At 40.9% G+C, this 16,967-nt stretch overlaps 2 protein-coding genes and 1 pseudogene across 4 annotated transcripts; 1 reads left to right on the forward strand and 2 right to left on the reverse strand.

The window, feature by feature from the left end:
- Positions 1 to 572: 572 nt before the first annotated feature.
- Positions 573 to 3,569, reverse strand: LOC115736647 (eukaryotic peptide chain release factor subunit 1-3-like). 2 transcript variants are annotated; one of them, XM_030668443.2, is made up of 3 exons: positions 3,426 to 3,569; positions 1,168 to 2,654; positions 573 to 1,025 (listed from the first exon to the last, which is right to left on the reverse strand). In XM_030668443.2, the coding sequence occupies exon 2, from the start codon at positions 2,612 to 2,614 to the stop codon at positions 1,301 to 1,303; it is 1,314 nt and encodes a 437-aa protein (XP_030524303.1). In that variant the 5' UTR covers positions 2,615 to 2,654; positions 3,426 to 3,569; the 3' UTR covers positions 573 to 1,025; positions 1,168 to 1,300. The 2 variants fall into 2 exon arrangements, with proteins under 2 accessions (XP_030524303.1, XP_048139654.1); XM_048283697.1 differs by having other exon boundaries at positions 1,115 to 2,654.
- A 3,525-nt stretch (positions 3,570 to 7,094) lies between these two features.
- Positions 7,095 to 11,759, forward strand: LOC125316224 (histone-lysine N-methyltransferase ASHR2-like). Of its 2 annotated transcripts, XM_048283922.1 has the most exons (4): positions 7,095 to 7,289; positions 10,184 to 10,695; positions 10,816 to 10,826; positions 11,501 to 11,759. In XM_048283922.1, exons 1-4 carry the CDS (start codon positions 7,154 to 7,156, stop codon positions 11,523 to 11,525), a joined length of 684 nt encoding a protein of 227 aa, XP_048139879.1. In that variant the 5' UTR covers positions 7,095 to 7,153; the 3' UTR covers positions 11,526 to 11,759. The 2 variants fall into 2 exon arrangements, 1 of the variants encoding a protein (XP_048139879.1); XR_007199526.1 differs by lacking the exons at positions 7,095 to 7,289; positions 11,501 to 11,759 and having other exon boundaries at positions 10,567 to 10,708; positions 10,816 to 10,828.
- Positions 11,760 to 13,755: 1,996 nt separating this feature from the next.
- Positions 13,756 to 15,252, reverse strand: LOC115736728 (annotated as a pseudogene).
- Positions 15,253 to 16,967: the final 1,715 nt, after the last annotated feature.

Raw genomic sequence — 16,967 nt, forward strand, 5'->3', positions numbered from 1 at the left:
TCTTAGATCAAGCATAATGTACTCAGTATAGCTTTTGCTTCCGCTTCTCCTGATCTCAAGGACTACAACCAAGTCTCATCAAACCTGCAAAACGTGCGGCCGCACACGAGTATTCTTGCGAGACTATATGGGTAATCCAACACACATCCATTGAATGCTTCAACAATTCGAAGTCAGCATCTAAAGAACCTACTCACGAGCCGATGTTCTTTGTGCCACAAGTCATTGAATCGTATGTAGACCACTAAAATGAGAATCTAGAAGCACCGAATACGGATCCCGGACATCAAGTCTGTCCCATGCTCCTGTCGTGCCAAATTTCGAACTGCCATGTTGTGCTCCTGTACTCGGGACAATAAGCTTGCTATCCCAACAATGGGAGCTTTGCAAGCCAAGCTCACACTACCACCTATGATTCCTCAACTTAACAAGAACATTGAATATGAGCATTCAAAACATCACTAAAGCAAAACCCCATCGCCTATAGCTGATGCTATTTGCCGATCAATCATACTTATGGAACCAAGATCGTTCATGTCTAGATCTTATCCATCTATAACAAAAACAATCAATGCAAACCCCACAATCAAACTATCAAGCATATATACCAACAACATATATTCAACCCAAATGCAAACACACTAGGAACACACTAGTAATAGTAGCAACATGACATGAACATCCACCACTCCAATAATAGTAGCTACATAACATTACAATCCATCACGTCACATGACCAGAACACCACCACAGTAGCAGCAACTAGTTATTATATCGAGTGGGACCACTCTTTTAAGTTCATACTGGTTGATAGAACAGCTAGTAGCTTGTAGCGAAACAGAAGTAGAGAAATAAACAGACCATACAAAGTCCACCCAACCAGCAGCATCCGAATCAGCAAAGGCAGTCCCTTACAGTCCAGACTTGAGCTTAATCCAGTATAGTGTATGCTTCTCCTTTCGATAGGAGGCAGCAGATTTGATCCATCGCAATTTTCAAGCACTCTCCGAGCAATATGCCCCCACCTAGAGCAAAACCATATCGTTAGCAGCCATTACACAGGAACTACCTAAAATGAAAAATGCCTGAAAAGAAAGTAAGGCAAAGGGTCCACAAACAGAGGACAGTGGGAGGTCCAGTTAAAAATCAAGGGAAGGGACAGGGAACCTTGGCTAGGGTTCGCATAAATCTTCTTTCGTGCAGCGCCAAAGCAGTAGCATATAGCGCGAGAGCTCGCGCACTGGTGCAGGCATTTCGCCCCATCCTCCTGCACCAGCCGTGGGGGAGAGTTTATTGATTGCTATTCAGAGTCATCATAAAATTCACCCTCATCAGAGAACTCATCAAACGAGCGGATATCAATCTGGTAACGGAGGATCCCTCCAATCCCACCAAAACCTCTACAGAACTGGGATCCCTCTTGAGACTTGTTTGTGACAAACTCAAGCGTGCAACCAAATCGCTTATATTCATTAGCAAACCACTCCAGAAGCGACAATTTCTCCTGAACCTCAAGCTCAGCTGCGGTGGCAGGATCCCTGAAGTTGTTCTGGTCAAGCTCTTGGTCTTTGTTCAAGTGCTTGATGATAATCTCACCAGTAGTGTTGTTCTTCGTTGTGAACCTATTGATATCCAGGTTCTCCCACACAATGAGAATTTCAACAGCACCCATCTCCAGAACTTTCAGCGTGTCATCCACACCGAAAACATATTTTCCAGTATCCTGGCTTATCTCCTCAAAGTATTTACCAATCAAGCGCTTTTCCTGAATGAACTTCACGTTGGCCAATATCTCTGAAGACAACTCGATGGCCTGGTTGAAACCATTCTCACCACCGTAAGAAACATCAACCACATTCAGTATCTTGGCCTGAAGACGAGGATCAAACATGTCAGATTGACTCAACTCAGTTTTGAAGTCTGCTGATCCAGCTAGGATAAGCCCTGAAACATTGGGCTGGCTAGTTGATGGATTAATGAAAAACTGCGTGGCTAGCTCAGCCGTCTTCCTCACATAGTTGTGGCGCTTCTCCATTCGAAGACGAGCAAAACGAAGAGCTGACTGCCCACCTCTTCCATGCTTCTTCGGCAGGTCCACACTGAATTTGTGAAGCACCTCCCTCGTATTACCACTCAGAGTCCCAAAGAGAGTCCCATTACCATCCATAACAATGAAACCAAACTTATCATCGGATTCTAAGAGTTCATTCAGAGCTTCAGTATGGAACTTGTTGTCACACAGGTACAGAGACGCATTGATGGGCCTGAAAGGCTCAAAATCAATTGTCACCTTCTTCTCCTTTCCATCTTCAGTAACAATTGTGCCAGTGTATAGCACAAGCCCATTAGAAGGAACCTTGCTGTAAAGCTTGAGCCTCTGCTGAGCAGACGTGATTGCGCCGAGCACAGATTGTCGATTCACCCTGCTCTTGATGTTCGATGCAGTACCAAACTCGTCACCAAGCATTTTGGTAACTCGAGAGATTTGATCACGAGGAGGCATGATCAGAGAAATCATGCTTGTGCCATTGCCTCTTGCAGCTTCCAAAGCCTTGATCAATTTCTTGATCTTCCATATCTCAATGTTCTTGTCAGTCTCATGACCATCAGCCATCCCTACGTTTAAGAGCTAACAGCAAACGGTGCCAAGCGACCTGAAAATGACAATCCATCAACTCCATAAAACCAAGCACTACATCACTACAACCAGCACAATCATTCAGTAAGAACCAACAACTTCCAATCAATCGACACATTCGGTCAAGACGTTAAACCTACAATAGACATCTTCCAACCTATCAACTCCTCCAAACGAGATGACTGAGCAATCAAAACCATCTTCCCATCAATCAATTGACACCATAAAACACGCCATGAAGACAACAGGCACCCAAAGGCTCAGCAAGCACTATTCCATGACAATTCAGGGAAAAAAACAACATATTCTAAAGAACTGACTACTCAAACACTGAACAAAAAAAAAAAGGAGCATAACTACAACATAACAGACTCCAAACATACGAAGATTTTCCCATCTTTCTCAGTGAGTCGCACCAAATTTACAGATCTTCTCCACGAAAAAAGTAGATCAGGTAAAAAAGAACACCTTTTCATCATATGGGAATATTATTGTCATCAGGCATAAAAATATCTCCATCGACATGGAACACCAATGACCCATAATGAACAAACCAACTAAAACACTAAACAACAAAACCCTGACAGACAACAAGATGGGCAATCCTGAAAATCATCGAACAACAAAATAACAGCCCGCTGCCATCCTAAGCAAACATGAAATGAACAAAACCCACGAACCCTACGAATCCTATGAACCCGAATTCAGAACAAGGTGATCAATCCAAAGAACGCAGAGAATCACAACACAGAACAAAATAAAGAGATAATATAGAGAAGGCGATAACCTGGGAGGTTATGTGGACGAGAGGTCGCGGGACGATGGCACGACAAGGGATGATGGGAATGTCTCTGAGCTTTTTCCTCCGTTCTCGAGCGTTCCGATTTTAATAATGGGGAGGCAGGAAAGCTGGCATTTTATAGCGGAAACCCTAACTCCGGTTCACTAACCATGGTTAAGGCGTATGCGTGAGATGGACCGACTTGCGAAGCAGATGATCCGAAGATGTAACAACAACGCAAGACACCATAGAATCCTAGTTTGACACGAGTTCCCAAACCCAAAAAAAATCAGAGGATTGGTCGAAACAGACAAAAAAACGATGATCAGCTTCACGGGTCTTATTTCGAGTTCAATTCACATAGTGGATAAATACACTCTTTGTAAAGTTTTGATACAAAGGCGATTAACTTGTTTAATCTGATGCGCTCCGCTTTAATATCGATGTTAATAATCTCAATCCCTACACATCCGTACATTGTCGACATTGATCGGGAAACAACATGAACACCATGATGTTCTAACTAACTAGTGAATTATTGATTACACATAATACGAGCACAATCAATATATTGAGCGGTTAATAATTTGTATTAAGAGAATATAGCAAGGGGCGATTTAAAATTAAGCTTTCGATTCATCGGAATGTGAATTTTCGTGCCTTATTAGAGTGTGATTCATAAACGGTATTAGAACGACATCATTTTACTTTGAATTTATCGATTCGCGCATTTGTATTTTCAAATTGAATCTTCGATTCTTTTTTATTTATTCATTTAATAAAGTCGGGTAAACTTGTAATTTTCTAATCGAATCTCCTTGGCTTCAAATATGGGTGATTGGACCTATCGCGTTCGTTGGAGCTAACAAGAGTTTCGAAGTTGAAGGGTCGAGTAAAGTGTTCATGTTGCAAAAAAACTTTCCCTAGCTCGAGGGAAACCTCTCTACTCACTTTATGAAGTAGCTTTTCCCTGCTTTGCTGAAGCAGACTGCCCTCTTTGTCTTTTCCTGCTTCTTCATCAACCCTTTTCCAGATGACCCCCTTTCCAAATTGGTTACTTCCTTTTCTTCTTGAGAAGGGTATAACACTCATGAACTGTTGTTATCCCCCGTGATTCTCTTCTCCTCACACACTCTCCTTTTCTGTTCGGGTCTCACCCACTGGATCTTTACTCACCTGCTTCTTCATTCTCTAAACCCTACCACATAATTACAGTTTTGCTTTCCCTTTTCTCCAGCATCGTTTGAGAAGTTCTGGCTTCTCGCTGTTACTCAATTAGCTCCTCAGCTCTGCAAAACTTTTGCTCTACACCTTAGAAAAGGAAATTTCTACCCAGTTCTCTCCTCTTGCACCTGTTGCTGTTTACTTCTCTCTCTTTCTACATCTATGGAAGATCCTGCTGATGCTGCTTCTCGCCTAGCTGGTCTTTGCAAAAAGTTGGGTAAATTGATGAATCCAAGAGATAAAGCAAACATATCTGATGAAACAATAGAAGAGTGTCCAGCTACTTTAATTGGCCAGCTTTACAATACCCCTACTGTTAATTTTGCCGCCTTCCAGACAGCCATGAAAAAGGCTTGGAGAACTGAACAGGTTCATTTTACACCACTGGAGAACAATTTGTACAGCTTTGGCTTTCAATCGGTTTAAGAAAAGGACCGTGTGCTTTCTACTGGACCCATGTTCAGAAACCTCGTTACTCGATTTCCAATTGCGGCCTTTATTTTTTAGATTTGGGGTCCCGCACATTAGCAAATGATAAGCGGTTCCAACTTGGGATAATACACCGGTTTCAAGTAATCATATTTTACGGTCCTTGATTAAAAAAGTCATGCAAGGTCAAGAATTGGAATGGACACGCTAAAAGTTCAAAAACTTGATTGAAAAAGATCTACGAATTCAAATATCTAGAGTGATCTCTCGCCTATGGAAAATAATTCATATAAAAAAAAATTTCAAATAAGAATATAAAGTGCAATCGTTTTCTAAAATAAGTGAGTGGACTTGTTTTCAATGATGATTTGAAGTGGCTAAATTTTCTCAAGTAAGGGCTTTTGGCCAATTGGTGAGCATATATGAATATTCTGGCCGACGAAAAAGGGGTATTTTAGTCAAAAATTCATTTCTTTCTTTTTTTACTTTAATTTTTCGCTCTTCCCTACATCGGCCATCGTTGGGCCTCGTTGATGGCCAATGAAGGTTGGTCTCGGGTAAGGGAGACCCTCACCGGATCCTTCGAGGGCAACCCTTGCCCTTGCCTAACCTCGCTAGCCCAAATGAGGGCGAGGGTGCGTCAAGTGACCATCACCAGATCCGGCGAGGGCAATCCTCACCCTCGCCTAAGTTTGGGAACCTCCATTGGCCATCGACGAGCCCCATCCATGGCCGGCAGAGGAAATAGAAAAAAAAAATAGAAAAAGGGAAAAAATTTAAAATATAAAGGATGTAAATGCACCTCGACCGACGAGATTAAGACATTCTTTTGAGATTGATATGGCAACTTCATGCCTTTATTTGAAACAAGGTTTACTTTAGGCCCTTATTAGAAAATGGCTAATACCACGAAAAACCTCATCTCGTATGCTTGTGATAAATTTACCCAAAATAATTTTTTGACCACCAAAAATCTTAAAGTGGTACATCTGTGACAAATTTAACTTTAGTTAGTTTCCTTTAAATTAGGTTCATACCATGAAAAATCTCAAACTGTAAAACCCGACACAAACAGAGGGTACAAACCCCAAATCGGTACACATCATTCAACTCGGTAATTTGAATGTACAATTTGACGGAAAATAACCGATGATAAATTTATCACAGATGTAATGATTTGTCGTAGGTGTACAGGTTTGACATTTTTTGTGGTATTAATTCTTGAGAAACCGAGGGCATTTTAGGCTTTTATTTGGAAATTTTCCTAATTCATATGTATGGTTCTATGTATGATTTCACATATCTAATCCAAAATCGAACGAGCTTATGACCGATCAATGAAATTAATTCAATAAGATGAATTTCTCTTATGATGATAACCAAGTTGTTTCGAATCGAAGTAAATTTAATGGTTCAACCAAATTGATTTTGGTTGATTTCCTTTTTGGCCACTCAATTTAGTTCAATTCATATTAAGCGTGGCCCGCGAGCCGTGAGGGACCCCAAAAAAGAGGCCAATATCCAAAAAAGTCTCCAATTTTAGCATTTATCTCAATAATATCCCTTTTTTTTTGTCTCATAAAAAATTTTCAATTTTTACTTTTCTCCCAATTCTATTTGCTTAATATCCGAAAAAAACTCAAACTTTTATTTTTGTCTCAATTTTATCGGCCTAATACCCAAGAAAATCTCAAATTTTTACTTTTGTCTCAACTTTAGGATTAACAAACGGTAATTATGGATGGAAGGTTGACGATGATAGAATTAGGACAAAAGTAAAAGTCGGGATTTTATTTATGAGACAAAATAACAGTTTGGATATAACTGGAACATATGTTAAAGTTGGGGTTTTTTTTTGGTATTTGGCCGGTATAATTAAAAACAAGTTATAGATTTTTTATGAGACAATTTTTTTTTTAAATATGATTGTGATAGATGCTAAAGTCGGGATTTTATTTGGATATTCAGCCCCAAAAAGGAAGTTCAGGTTTGTGATTTTTCCATTTTTTTCTGGATAAGGAAAAAGAATTTCGCAGGCACTTAACCCGAAAGAAACCCTAAGGTTGCTCAAACCTTTGTACATGGCGGACAAAGCAGCTTCGCTTCTGAACCTCGCCGAGATCGAAGGCAGAGGGAGGGCTCTAGCGGCGGCTCAGCCGCTGCGAGGTGGCCAAATCGCCCTCTGGGACTCTTCTATTCTTCTCTGCTCTGCTCTTCCCATCACCAAACAACACCTTCTCCTTCTTCTTCTTCTTCTTCTTCAACTACTTGTTATTACGCCAGTTGCTTCAAAATCTTGCCTCTGTCCTCATCGTCAACGGCCATGTCGTGCGCTCACCACACATTTTGATATAGACGCTTATCACACCATAATATTTTCTGGCAATGACATAATTTTTTAATATTTTTTCCTTGTTTGTTTGTTTTTTTTTTTTCTCTTCCCTCTTCTTTAAAGGAAAAATAAAATAAAATATTTTAAAAAATATTAAGTTATTATCGGCGTCCACGTTAGCACCAGCTGGCTCAAATTTGCTGGATGTATTAAATTGGCACAATTGCAAAATTTTTAATATTAAATCGCTAAAAAAAAGTTTAAGATCGAATTATCACAATTACAATAATTTTATGAATTTTTTGGTAATTTTTCAGAAGAACTTTGAAATTGAAGCTTGAGTGAAGTGTTCTTGTTGAGAAATCTTGTTACTAGGAGCAAGCATGGTTTCAGGATAGAATCGAAAATCGGAAAACTAGACTACCGGTTCTCGGCTGATTTCAAGTTTCAATGAGCTAGGGTCCGGCTCCAGGTTTTTTTTTCTAGGAGCTTGAATTGGAACTAGAAAACCCTAACAGAGGTTAGTAACTGGATCCATTAGGGATCTAACCTTTTGTCGTGCTCGTTCTGTATAAGGACTAGCAATTTGAGCTTAATAGTTTTAACCCTGCTCACAACTATCTTAAAATTCCGATCGGTTTTATTTACTGATTTATTTTGTGTACCGCTCTGTTTAAAGCTTTTATTTTCGACTATAGCTTGTTTGTCTCTCAAGTTGTATGAATAATACTTTTGCTAACTCTCTTATGTTATTACCAGTAGAAGTTTGGTGGTTTTTGGAGGAGGCCATGCCGCCACAATCATTTGATTGTTGTTTATTTTATCTTTACGTGTTCATCTTTTATGTTGGATTGTTCCTATAGAAAAATAAGATATTTTCATTTTTATTGTTACGCTTTCTCATTTTGCTTAACTAAATATAAACAAATATAAAATAAATTGAAATTAGCAGGTTTCCGAGTACTCTAGAACCCGTGACAGGTAGATTTTAGGTTTCAAAAAATAAGGAATTTGTCCTAGCGAGCAAGTTTGAGATTTCATCTGAAACATGTAAGGAACTTGGAACAGCTCACCTCTACATGATATCCAATCACGGCCTTCATTTTTAAGAATTGTGGTCCCACAGAATTAGCAAATAATAAACGGCTCCAAAGAGTTTATTCTTGCCAAACTCTTGCCAACTCCGGATGATACATCAGCTGCATATAATCAGATTTAATGTACTTGATTAGAAAATTCATGCAAGGTCAAGAATTCGCTTGGACATGCGAAAAGTTAAAAAACTTGATTGAAAAAGATCTACGAATGCATACATTGAAATTGATCTCTCACCTATTGGAAATACTTCATGTGTATGCCTCTATTTGTGGTTCGAAAGATCTAATCCAAAATTGAACAAGCTTATGATCAATCAATGCAATTAATTCAATAATATCAATCTCTCTTACCATGATGACCAATTGGTTTCAATCGAAGTAAATTTAATGATCCAAACAAACTGATTTTGATCAATTTCCTTTTTGGCCTCTTCAATTGGTCTAACTCCTCAAAAACTCACAAATTTTTTATCCACTCCCAAATCTATTTCAAACTTATCTTGTCTCACGAAAAATTCCAAACTTTAGGATCAGTCCCAAATTTACCTCAAACTTTTTTTTTGGTTAATACCATGAAAAACTCCAAATTGATACACTTGTGATAAATTTACTTCAAACTATTTTTTTATCACAAAAAACTCCAAACTGGTACAATTGTGATAAATTTATCTTAAACTATTTTTTATCATAAAAAATCCTAAACTGGTACAGAATTTTTCAACTTTAGAAATAGCTAATTCAAAGATTTACACAAGTTTTCCATCTGTAATAGATTTACCATAAACCAATTTTCTTGGTCATAAAAAATTTTAAACCGGTATACCCGTGACAAATTTACCCTCTTTTAAATTGGGTTAATACCAAGAAAAATTTGAAACGGATACAATGTGGAAAATAGAGGGTAAAAGTCTCAAGTTGGTAGACCTGTCAATTGCTACATGTTATACAATTTAACACTTTAACGGTTAGATTTAACGAAAACTAGCGGGGAGTAAATTTGTCACAGATGTACCAGTTTAGGGTAAAATTGTTACAAATATACCAATTTGGATTTTTTGTGATTAAAAAAATAATTTGGGATAAATTTGTCACAAGTGCATCGCTTTGGAATTTTATGTGGTATTAACCCATTCTTTTTACTTAGAAAAAAAAATTTAAACTTTAAATCCAAGTCCCAAAATATACTCGATTTTTTTGCCTAAGAAAAATCATTAATTTTTGCTCTAATCTCAAATATGCTACCAGCCTCCCCTTAGCCCCCTATTCAAAAATTGCCATTAGTCATCCCTAATTTCATATTCATTTGGAAGAAATTCAACAATTTATATTGAGGTGGTTTATTATCCACGTGGAAATGCCGGGTCGGTCAGTATTTATCGCCCACTACTTTCTTGATGTGGATTTCTTATCAACGTGAAAATGTCACATCAAATTAGAACATAATCACGTGGTAGATTTAATAATAGATTGAAAGTTTATGATTTTTTATAGGACAAAATTGGAGTCAGATTTGGAATTGGACCTAAAATTTATGGACTGGCAAAGGCAGAGGCAGGGCTCTAGTGGCGGCTCAGCCGCTGCGAGGCGGCCAAATCGTCCTTAGGACTCTCCTATTCTTCTCTACTCTGCTCTTCCCATCACCAAACAACCACCTTCTTCTTCTTCTTCTTCTTCTTCTTCTGCGACTACTTGTTATTGCGCCAATTGCTTCAAAATCTTGCCTCAGTCCTCCTCGTCGCAAGCCGTCTCGTGCCCTACGTGCGATCGCCACGCATTTTGCAGCCCCAGCTGTCTCTGCGCCGCCTTGACGACGTCGCACCCTCCTTGGGTCTGTCAAGCGCTGTCTCGTTTGGTTGCTTGCCCTCTGCTCGACGGGCAGCCTCTCGAACGCCATGTCCAGGCTCGGTTCCTTATCGCCGCTTGCAATCTCGCGACCGTCTCTCCTTCGTATTTCCAGCTACTGCTCTCTCTCCAGGGCCGAGAGGCTCACACGGACGACACCATTGCGGCTGCGCAGTTCCTGCATTCGCTGCTCGCCTCGGTTTGTCCTCCCCCTCCTCCGGCTTCGCCTTTCCCTCAGGGGTTTTCTTTTGAAATGATCGTCGCGTTGCTTTCGAGGGACAAGCTCAATGCTTTCTGTTTGATGGAGCCGGTTTCGTCGCGGGATGGGGACGAATTGGATGGGGAGATATCGGTGAGAGCTTATGGTATTTATCCCAGAGCTTCTTTCTTCAACCCCGATTGCCTACCAAATGCTTGTAGATTTGACTACGTAGACTCTGCTTCTGACGGTAATACTGATATAATCGTGCAGATAATCCATGATGTTCCTCAAGGGAGAGAGATCTGCTTGAGTTATTTTCCTGTCAACTTGAATTATGCGAATAGGCAGAGAAGGTTGATCGAAGACTACGGTTCGCCTGCGACTGCAATCGGTGCAAGGTCGAGGCCAATTGGTCCGACGATGAGAATGAGCACGGTGATAGCCGCGAAGACAATGATGGCGACACTGAAGGGATGAATGAGGATGCCGGTGAACAAATGGGTGGGTTGGAGGCGGGTATTGGAGAGGAGAAAGGTACCAACTTCCCCCATGCGTATTTCTTCCTAAGGTATATGTGCAACAGGGAAAACTGCGGCGGGACAATGGCACCTCTGCCTCTGTCGGACAGTGCTCCTTCCAATATAATGGAGTGTAATGTATGTGGTCAGCTCAGGAATGAGGATGAAGAGGCAGAAGCTGATGGAGAAGAGGATATGGATGAGTGAGCTCCCCATTTTTGATTTTGTATGAAGCTCTTCTACTCGTAGACTCACTTCCATGTTTTTCTTTCTAATCCATCCTTTGGCCTAGCTCTCCAGCCAAGTCAGGTGTGAGTCAATACTTAACAGTAGGGGGACCTAGTTGCTAACTTCTAGAACTTTGCTTTAAAATCCAATCTTCTTGTGGTGAAAGTTGTGGATTGGAAGTACTCTTGAGTATCTATTGTCACCCATTTTGAGGGAAAAAATTTGAGTTTGTAATGCCAGATGCCATTTGCTCTGCGACCATGGTGGAGCTACTATTCTCTGGAGGTGAATTTTCTTTCTTTATGTACATTTAGGATATTGAGCAACATCTATTGAATGAAGTATGGAGAATTTTTTACCATGAGTTCCTTCATGAAATCAAGGGTGTGTACTGATAAGCTCGAATGTTCTGTGGATCCTTAAGTTAACTAAGTTGCTCAGATTTTTCAATCTTCAGATTTTGCGGCTCTTTGGCATTAGAAAGGTGGTTGAATCTGTTTATAAATAGTTTGGTCTAATAGTATGGTTTCCCAACGAAATGTTGGGAAGTGAAAAAACATGCCATATGTGCTCGATTTAATTGTGCAGCGTGTGTGGTTTCTAACTAGTCCGTTGCCTGCCATTGCTCCATCATGGTGTCTAAGCCTCTTTGATCCCGAAGGACTTTTGAGGTGATTTCTCGAGGTTCTGATCTTCAAGGTTTCATCGCATTGTAAGAACTGCTCATCAGGGAAGATGGAAAGAAGAGGGTGGCTGGGTAGGAGAGGGGGAAAGTGTGTGAGGGAGGCCCCCGGGGGGGGGGGGGAGCGCTTTGCTATGTTTGGCGCTAAATCAAAAGTGGTTCAGTCGTTAAAAGGCCAAAGCCATGTAGTTTATTCATTATCGTTCTTGTTTCTGTGGTTATGTTAGCGATTTAATTACATAACTTGCTGAAATATAATGTGGTGGTCTTCTATGTTGGCAAGGACAATTGTTAGTTATTTCCTGGTTTCTGCATTCCAACAATGTGTATGCTTTGTGCATGCAGTTCATTGGTGGCCGTGGTTACATGCTTGGTTGACTTGTACTTTGGACATGTGATTGTCCAATTTAAGGAGAGAGAACTGAGTATTGTGGAGATTTTATTTTACTCAACGGAGATTTACTCTTTCGATCTTGATCATTGGGTAGACTTTTTTTGGTGAGTTACTTTCTGTCTTAGTTATTTATCACAATCAACTATCAGTTCCTAAAACAAATTTATAATTCATCTATCATTTGCTTTGTCGTAACAGGCATGCGTGTGGATTGTGGATTCCTGATGGGTGTCACTGTTGTTGTAGATGGCATTCTCTTCTCCTCAATATACCTGAAGGTAATGCAGTTCCTAAAACAAATTTATCACAATCAACACATGCAGTTACATGGGTGTCACTGTTATTGTAGATGGCATTGTCTTCACCTTGATATACCTGATGGTAATGCATTGTGGATTCCCTCGATCACGTATTGACTCGTCAAGATTTTACAATTTGATGTACTTGTTTTGCGCTATATGGAGGCTCTTGTCATTGTTATGTCTCTGTCTTATGTCCCACTTATTCTAGTTTCTCCTAATGGCTTTTCCTCAATAGTTTGTTTTCGTTGCCCCTTTGAATGTCTTGCCCATTTTTCTTAAGGACTTCTACTGGAGGCGTCTTGAGGGTTACATTGTATGTTTGCTTCTTATAACATTTCTCTATTTCAACTACAAAAAACATTAGGATGATCGTGTTTGACAATGTTGCACAATTGATAAGTACTCTTCTTACGGTGGCTGCGCTTAGTCGGAATTGAAAGACGATAGGAAGCTTGATATTCAGCTATTGCTAATGTTGAAGGTTGGTTATTCACGATTGCTGAATATTGATAGAAACATCTAGACTTCATCCTTTTTTTTTTTTTTTTTTTTTTTTTTTTTTGTGGTTTGTTGCAGTTCATACGAACAATACGAGTTTTGTTCATTAAGGTCAGAGGACTGTAGTTTTCTTTCCATATTTGTGGGCTTTTTTCTCTGTACATAAGTAGTAGTTTAACTGTCGGCTTATTTCGAGAACGTGAAGTTTCAAAATATTTGTTTCTCAGGCATATACGTATGTTTGTTATCTGTGTTAATGATTGATGGCTTGACGACGGGGAGAAATATAGATGACTTTGAATTTTGGAGATTAGAGATGACTTCGAAGGCCATAATTGTTTTTCCACTTGAGTTCACGGCAACTTCTCAACGAATTTAATCAAAGAAGAAAATGTTGCAATGGTAGATTTCATTTGATAATGATAAAAAGAAAAGAAGCAAAATGTCCATCATTCGAACATTTAACGAGGGAAATGAACATGACTGAAAACAGGAGGAAAATCATTGATAAACAACAATCAACAACCAATCAAGAGATAATTATTGAGCATCAGCCATCAGGAGACGAACAAAAAATTGGAAAAAAAGTTATTTTCCAGAGGTAAAGTGAGAGTTCGGGTTGTAGCTGAGCGCGGTGTACACGGTCTGAATTATGGTGAGCACCAATGCGAAGACCGCGGCGATAAGAGACAATACAGACCAAGGATTACTGAAGTAGGTGCGGACGATATTAGCCCTCCACACGATGCAGTACTTCTTGCAGTACTCGTCGAGATGCCACTTCACGGCGGTGAGGCTGCTCCCAGGGTCGAGTGCCCCGTCCTTGGACAGCGAGTGGAACAGCTCAGCGACTGCCTCATCGCTCGTGCTGGCATGTTGGATGATACCCTAGGTGCAGAGTAGCTCGACATCCCGCTTGTTGGTGATGATGTTACCCATGAAGGAGATGTAGGACGTGACCTCGTACCCAGCCCCGACGTGGAAGCGCTCGAACGCTATGATGTTGAGGAACGTGGACTCGAAGGTGGCATCCACCATGATCGTGGGGAGACGTAGGACCCCTCTATAAAAGGAGATGTCCTGGAGGCTGTGGGTGTGGCTCTGCTGGAACCGGATCCCGGCATATTTGAGCTCGGTCGCCGACTGGATTATCTCCTTGCTGCCAATCTCACGCGCCCGGGGCTGGACCTTCTTGGACCTCCCCTCAGGGAGCAGCAGCCTCATCCTACAGACGTCCAGGACGTGCAGGCATTGGCCGATGCCCTCAATGAACGTGTCGTCGGAGTAGAAGAATTTGAGGATGAGACCATTGATGAATTCGATACCCTGGCGTTGTTGGAGTAAAGTCAGTGCATTGAATACGAGCTTGCTGTCGTATGGATAGGATACTACTTGCATAAAAGTGTAAAAAGAAGCTTCCGACAGATAGATTAAATAATGAAATTGTCGGTTGCATGCATGCAATAACCTCTCGTCTGAGACACAAACCTTCTTGCCGTCGCTCTCCACTTCGACCAGCCGATACAGCACTAGCATCGGCAGCTGATTCTCCAACAGCAGCATGTCCCGCCTAATGTGCTGAATTATGTAGACCATTCCATAATGGCTGAAGAAGGGGTCGTGGGGATCGTAATCGTAATGGGGCCCCTCGACGGTTGCAAACCTCAGGATCTCGAGCAAGAAGCAGCCGTCAGTGATCATCAGCTTGATGAACCGGCCCACCGAGTCCTGGCTGCCGCCCACCTCCCACTTCTGGTCCAGCTCGGCATAGCTCTCCTCGAGGTCCCACATCACCTCCCTCAGGGACTCGAGGAAGGGCTCAAGAGGCTTCCCAGACCGACTGAGGAAGCGGGAAAGCGCGCGGTGCTTGTGCTCCTCCATGGGGAGGAGGTGTTCATCGCCGTGGTGGTAGGGGCCGAAGGAGACAACCTGCGGCAGATAGGCCTTGGGATTGAGGTCGGCGACGTGGGGGGGGACCCTATAGATGGACCGCTGCTCCCACTGCCACAGCTCGCGGGAGGGCAAGGGCTTGAGGCTCTCGTTGACTTGGACGATCCAGTCGGTCTTGTCCAAGTCCCGAGACATGGTTTCGGCAAGTGTCTGGAGTGTCTTGTGTTCTCGTTTTTTCTTTTCTTTTCTTTTTAAGCTGAAAGTAGTGCGAGAAGAGATGAGTTTATAGGGGGAGAGAGAGAGAGATATGAAGTGCACAAATCCTTTACTCTTGTGATATTGGTGATAATTTTTACGTCGTGTAGTTGAGATGTTCCAAATCCCTTAGTTGAGTCTCATATTTTTGTGATATTATATGTGCACGGTTAACAGTCATATAACTTCTCGTAAATTAACTTCAGATGGCATACAAGACCGGTTGTAACCATCTTGTGTGAACTTCAAACGCTTCCACTTGTTTCGCACAATCGGCTGCGGGCATTTCTAAGCTACGATCGAGAAGCCCTTGGATCCATTACAACTGCTGTAACTAGTATATCTCCAAACAAAAATATTTTGTGAAGCGTCGATTTAATCCAAAAGCGGCTAATTCCGTTACTTCCATCAACCGATTAGATTATAACATCATTATAACAAATCGGTTATCCACGTTAAGTTCTACTTAGTGCTTGCGCATATTGATGACCTCATTCCGGGTCCCCTTCGCCCGTGCAACACATTCAGTTTTAGCCCTAAATAAGCCAACCGGAGGACATTCCTTTCTTGCTCAAAGACTGAATTAAAAAAAGAAGAACTAATTAAAGGCAGTTCACTACTTTTGCTCTGAGAAGAATCCTTGCGAAGGTGGTCAAGTATAAGGTATAAAGTAAATTCTCAGCATTAGGGCTCCAATATCGGGTGCAAAGGGAGGGAGGGAAGGGGGAGAACGTGACATGGGGCAAAAATTTAGGAGCATGAGTCGAATGCATTGTGGATTGTCTAGCACTCATGAGTTGTAAATGGGAGACTATTCAAACGTGGAAAAATTGTCCTAAAAATCCTAAATTTATTGTACTGTGGCCAGTTTAGTATTGAACCTTTTTAATTATGCTAATTTAGTTTTAAACCTTTCGACAATTTGCTAATTCGGTCATAAACATTTTAATTCAGTTTTAACCATTTTGAACCCCCTTGCCTTCCCTCAAGGCCTTGACATCCCCATCGACCGCGGGTTGTGAAGGCCCTCTGCGCGAGGGCATGGGCAATTGCAAGCCAAAATGAAAGGAACAAAAAAGAACCAAAAAATAAAAAAGAATAAAAAAAGGAGAATATAAAAAATAGTAAAAAATGTTAATGTCAACGCCAGCCGCGCTTTATAAGACGGCGGGCTCCTATGTCGCCGATTTCCAATAAAATTGGTTGAATGGACTGACTTTGCATAATTGCAAAAGGAAATATGTGCACTGGAAGTTGCAAAACTTGTCACAATTACAACTCCAGAGCAATTGAGACTTAACACTTACAAAACGTGCAATCAAGCTCTAAAACTTATCAAAGTTGGTGCAATCAAGTCCTTCTGTTAATTCCATCCAACTTGGCTGACGGATAAATGTTGATGTGAATTTTTAAATATTTTCTCTCTCCCACATGGCGAAAACATCAAGCGTAAGGCAAAAATGACATTGTTTTGGTCTAAATCTGATTTTTGAATACAAATTTTACTGAAATAAATAAAAATTGAGCTAAAAAAAGGGAGAGTTGGGATCCAAGTAGTGAGGATGGGGGATGTTATATGTAGCAACATTACCTAGAGATGGATGAATAGGTGATTTTAAATGAATTTGACTAAAAGCAACAAAATTTAAAAGATC

Source organism: Rhodamnia argentea, chromosome 8 (assembly GCF_020921035.1).
Source record: "Rhodamnia argentea isolate NSW1041297 chromosome 8, ASM2092103v1, whole genome shotgun sequence".
Taxonomy (NCBI): Eukaryota; Viridiplantae; Streptophyta; class Magnoliopsida; order Myrtales; family Myrtaceae; genus Rhodamnia; species Rhodamnia argentea.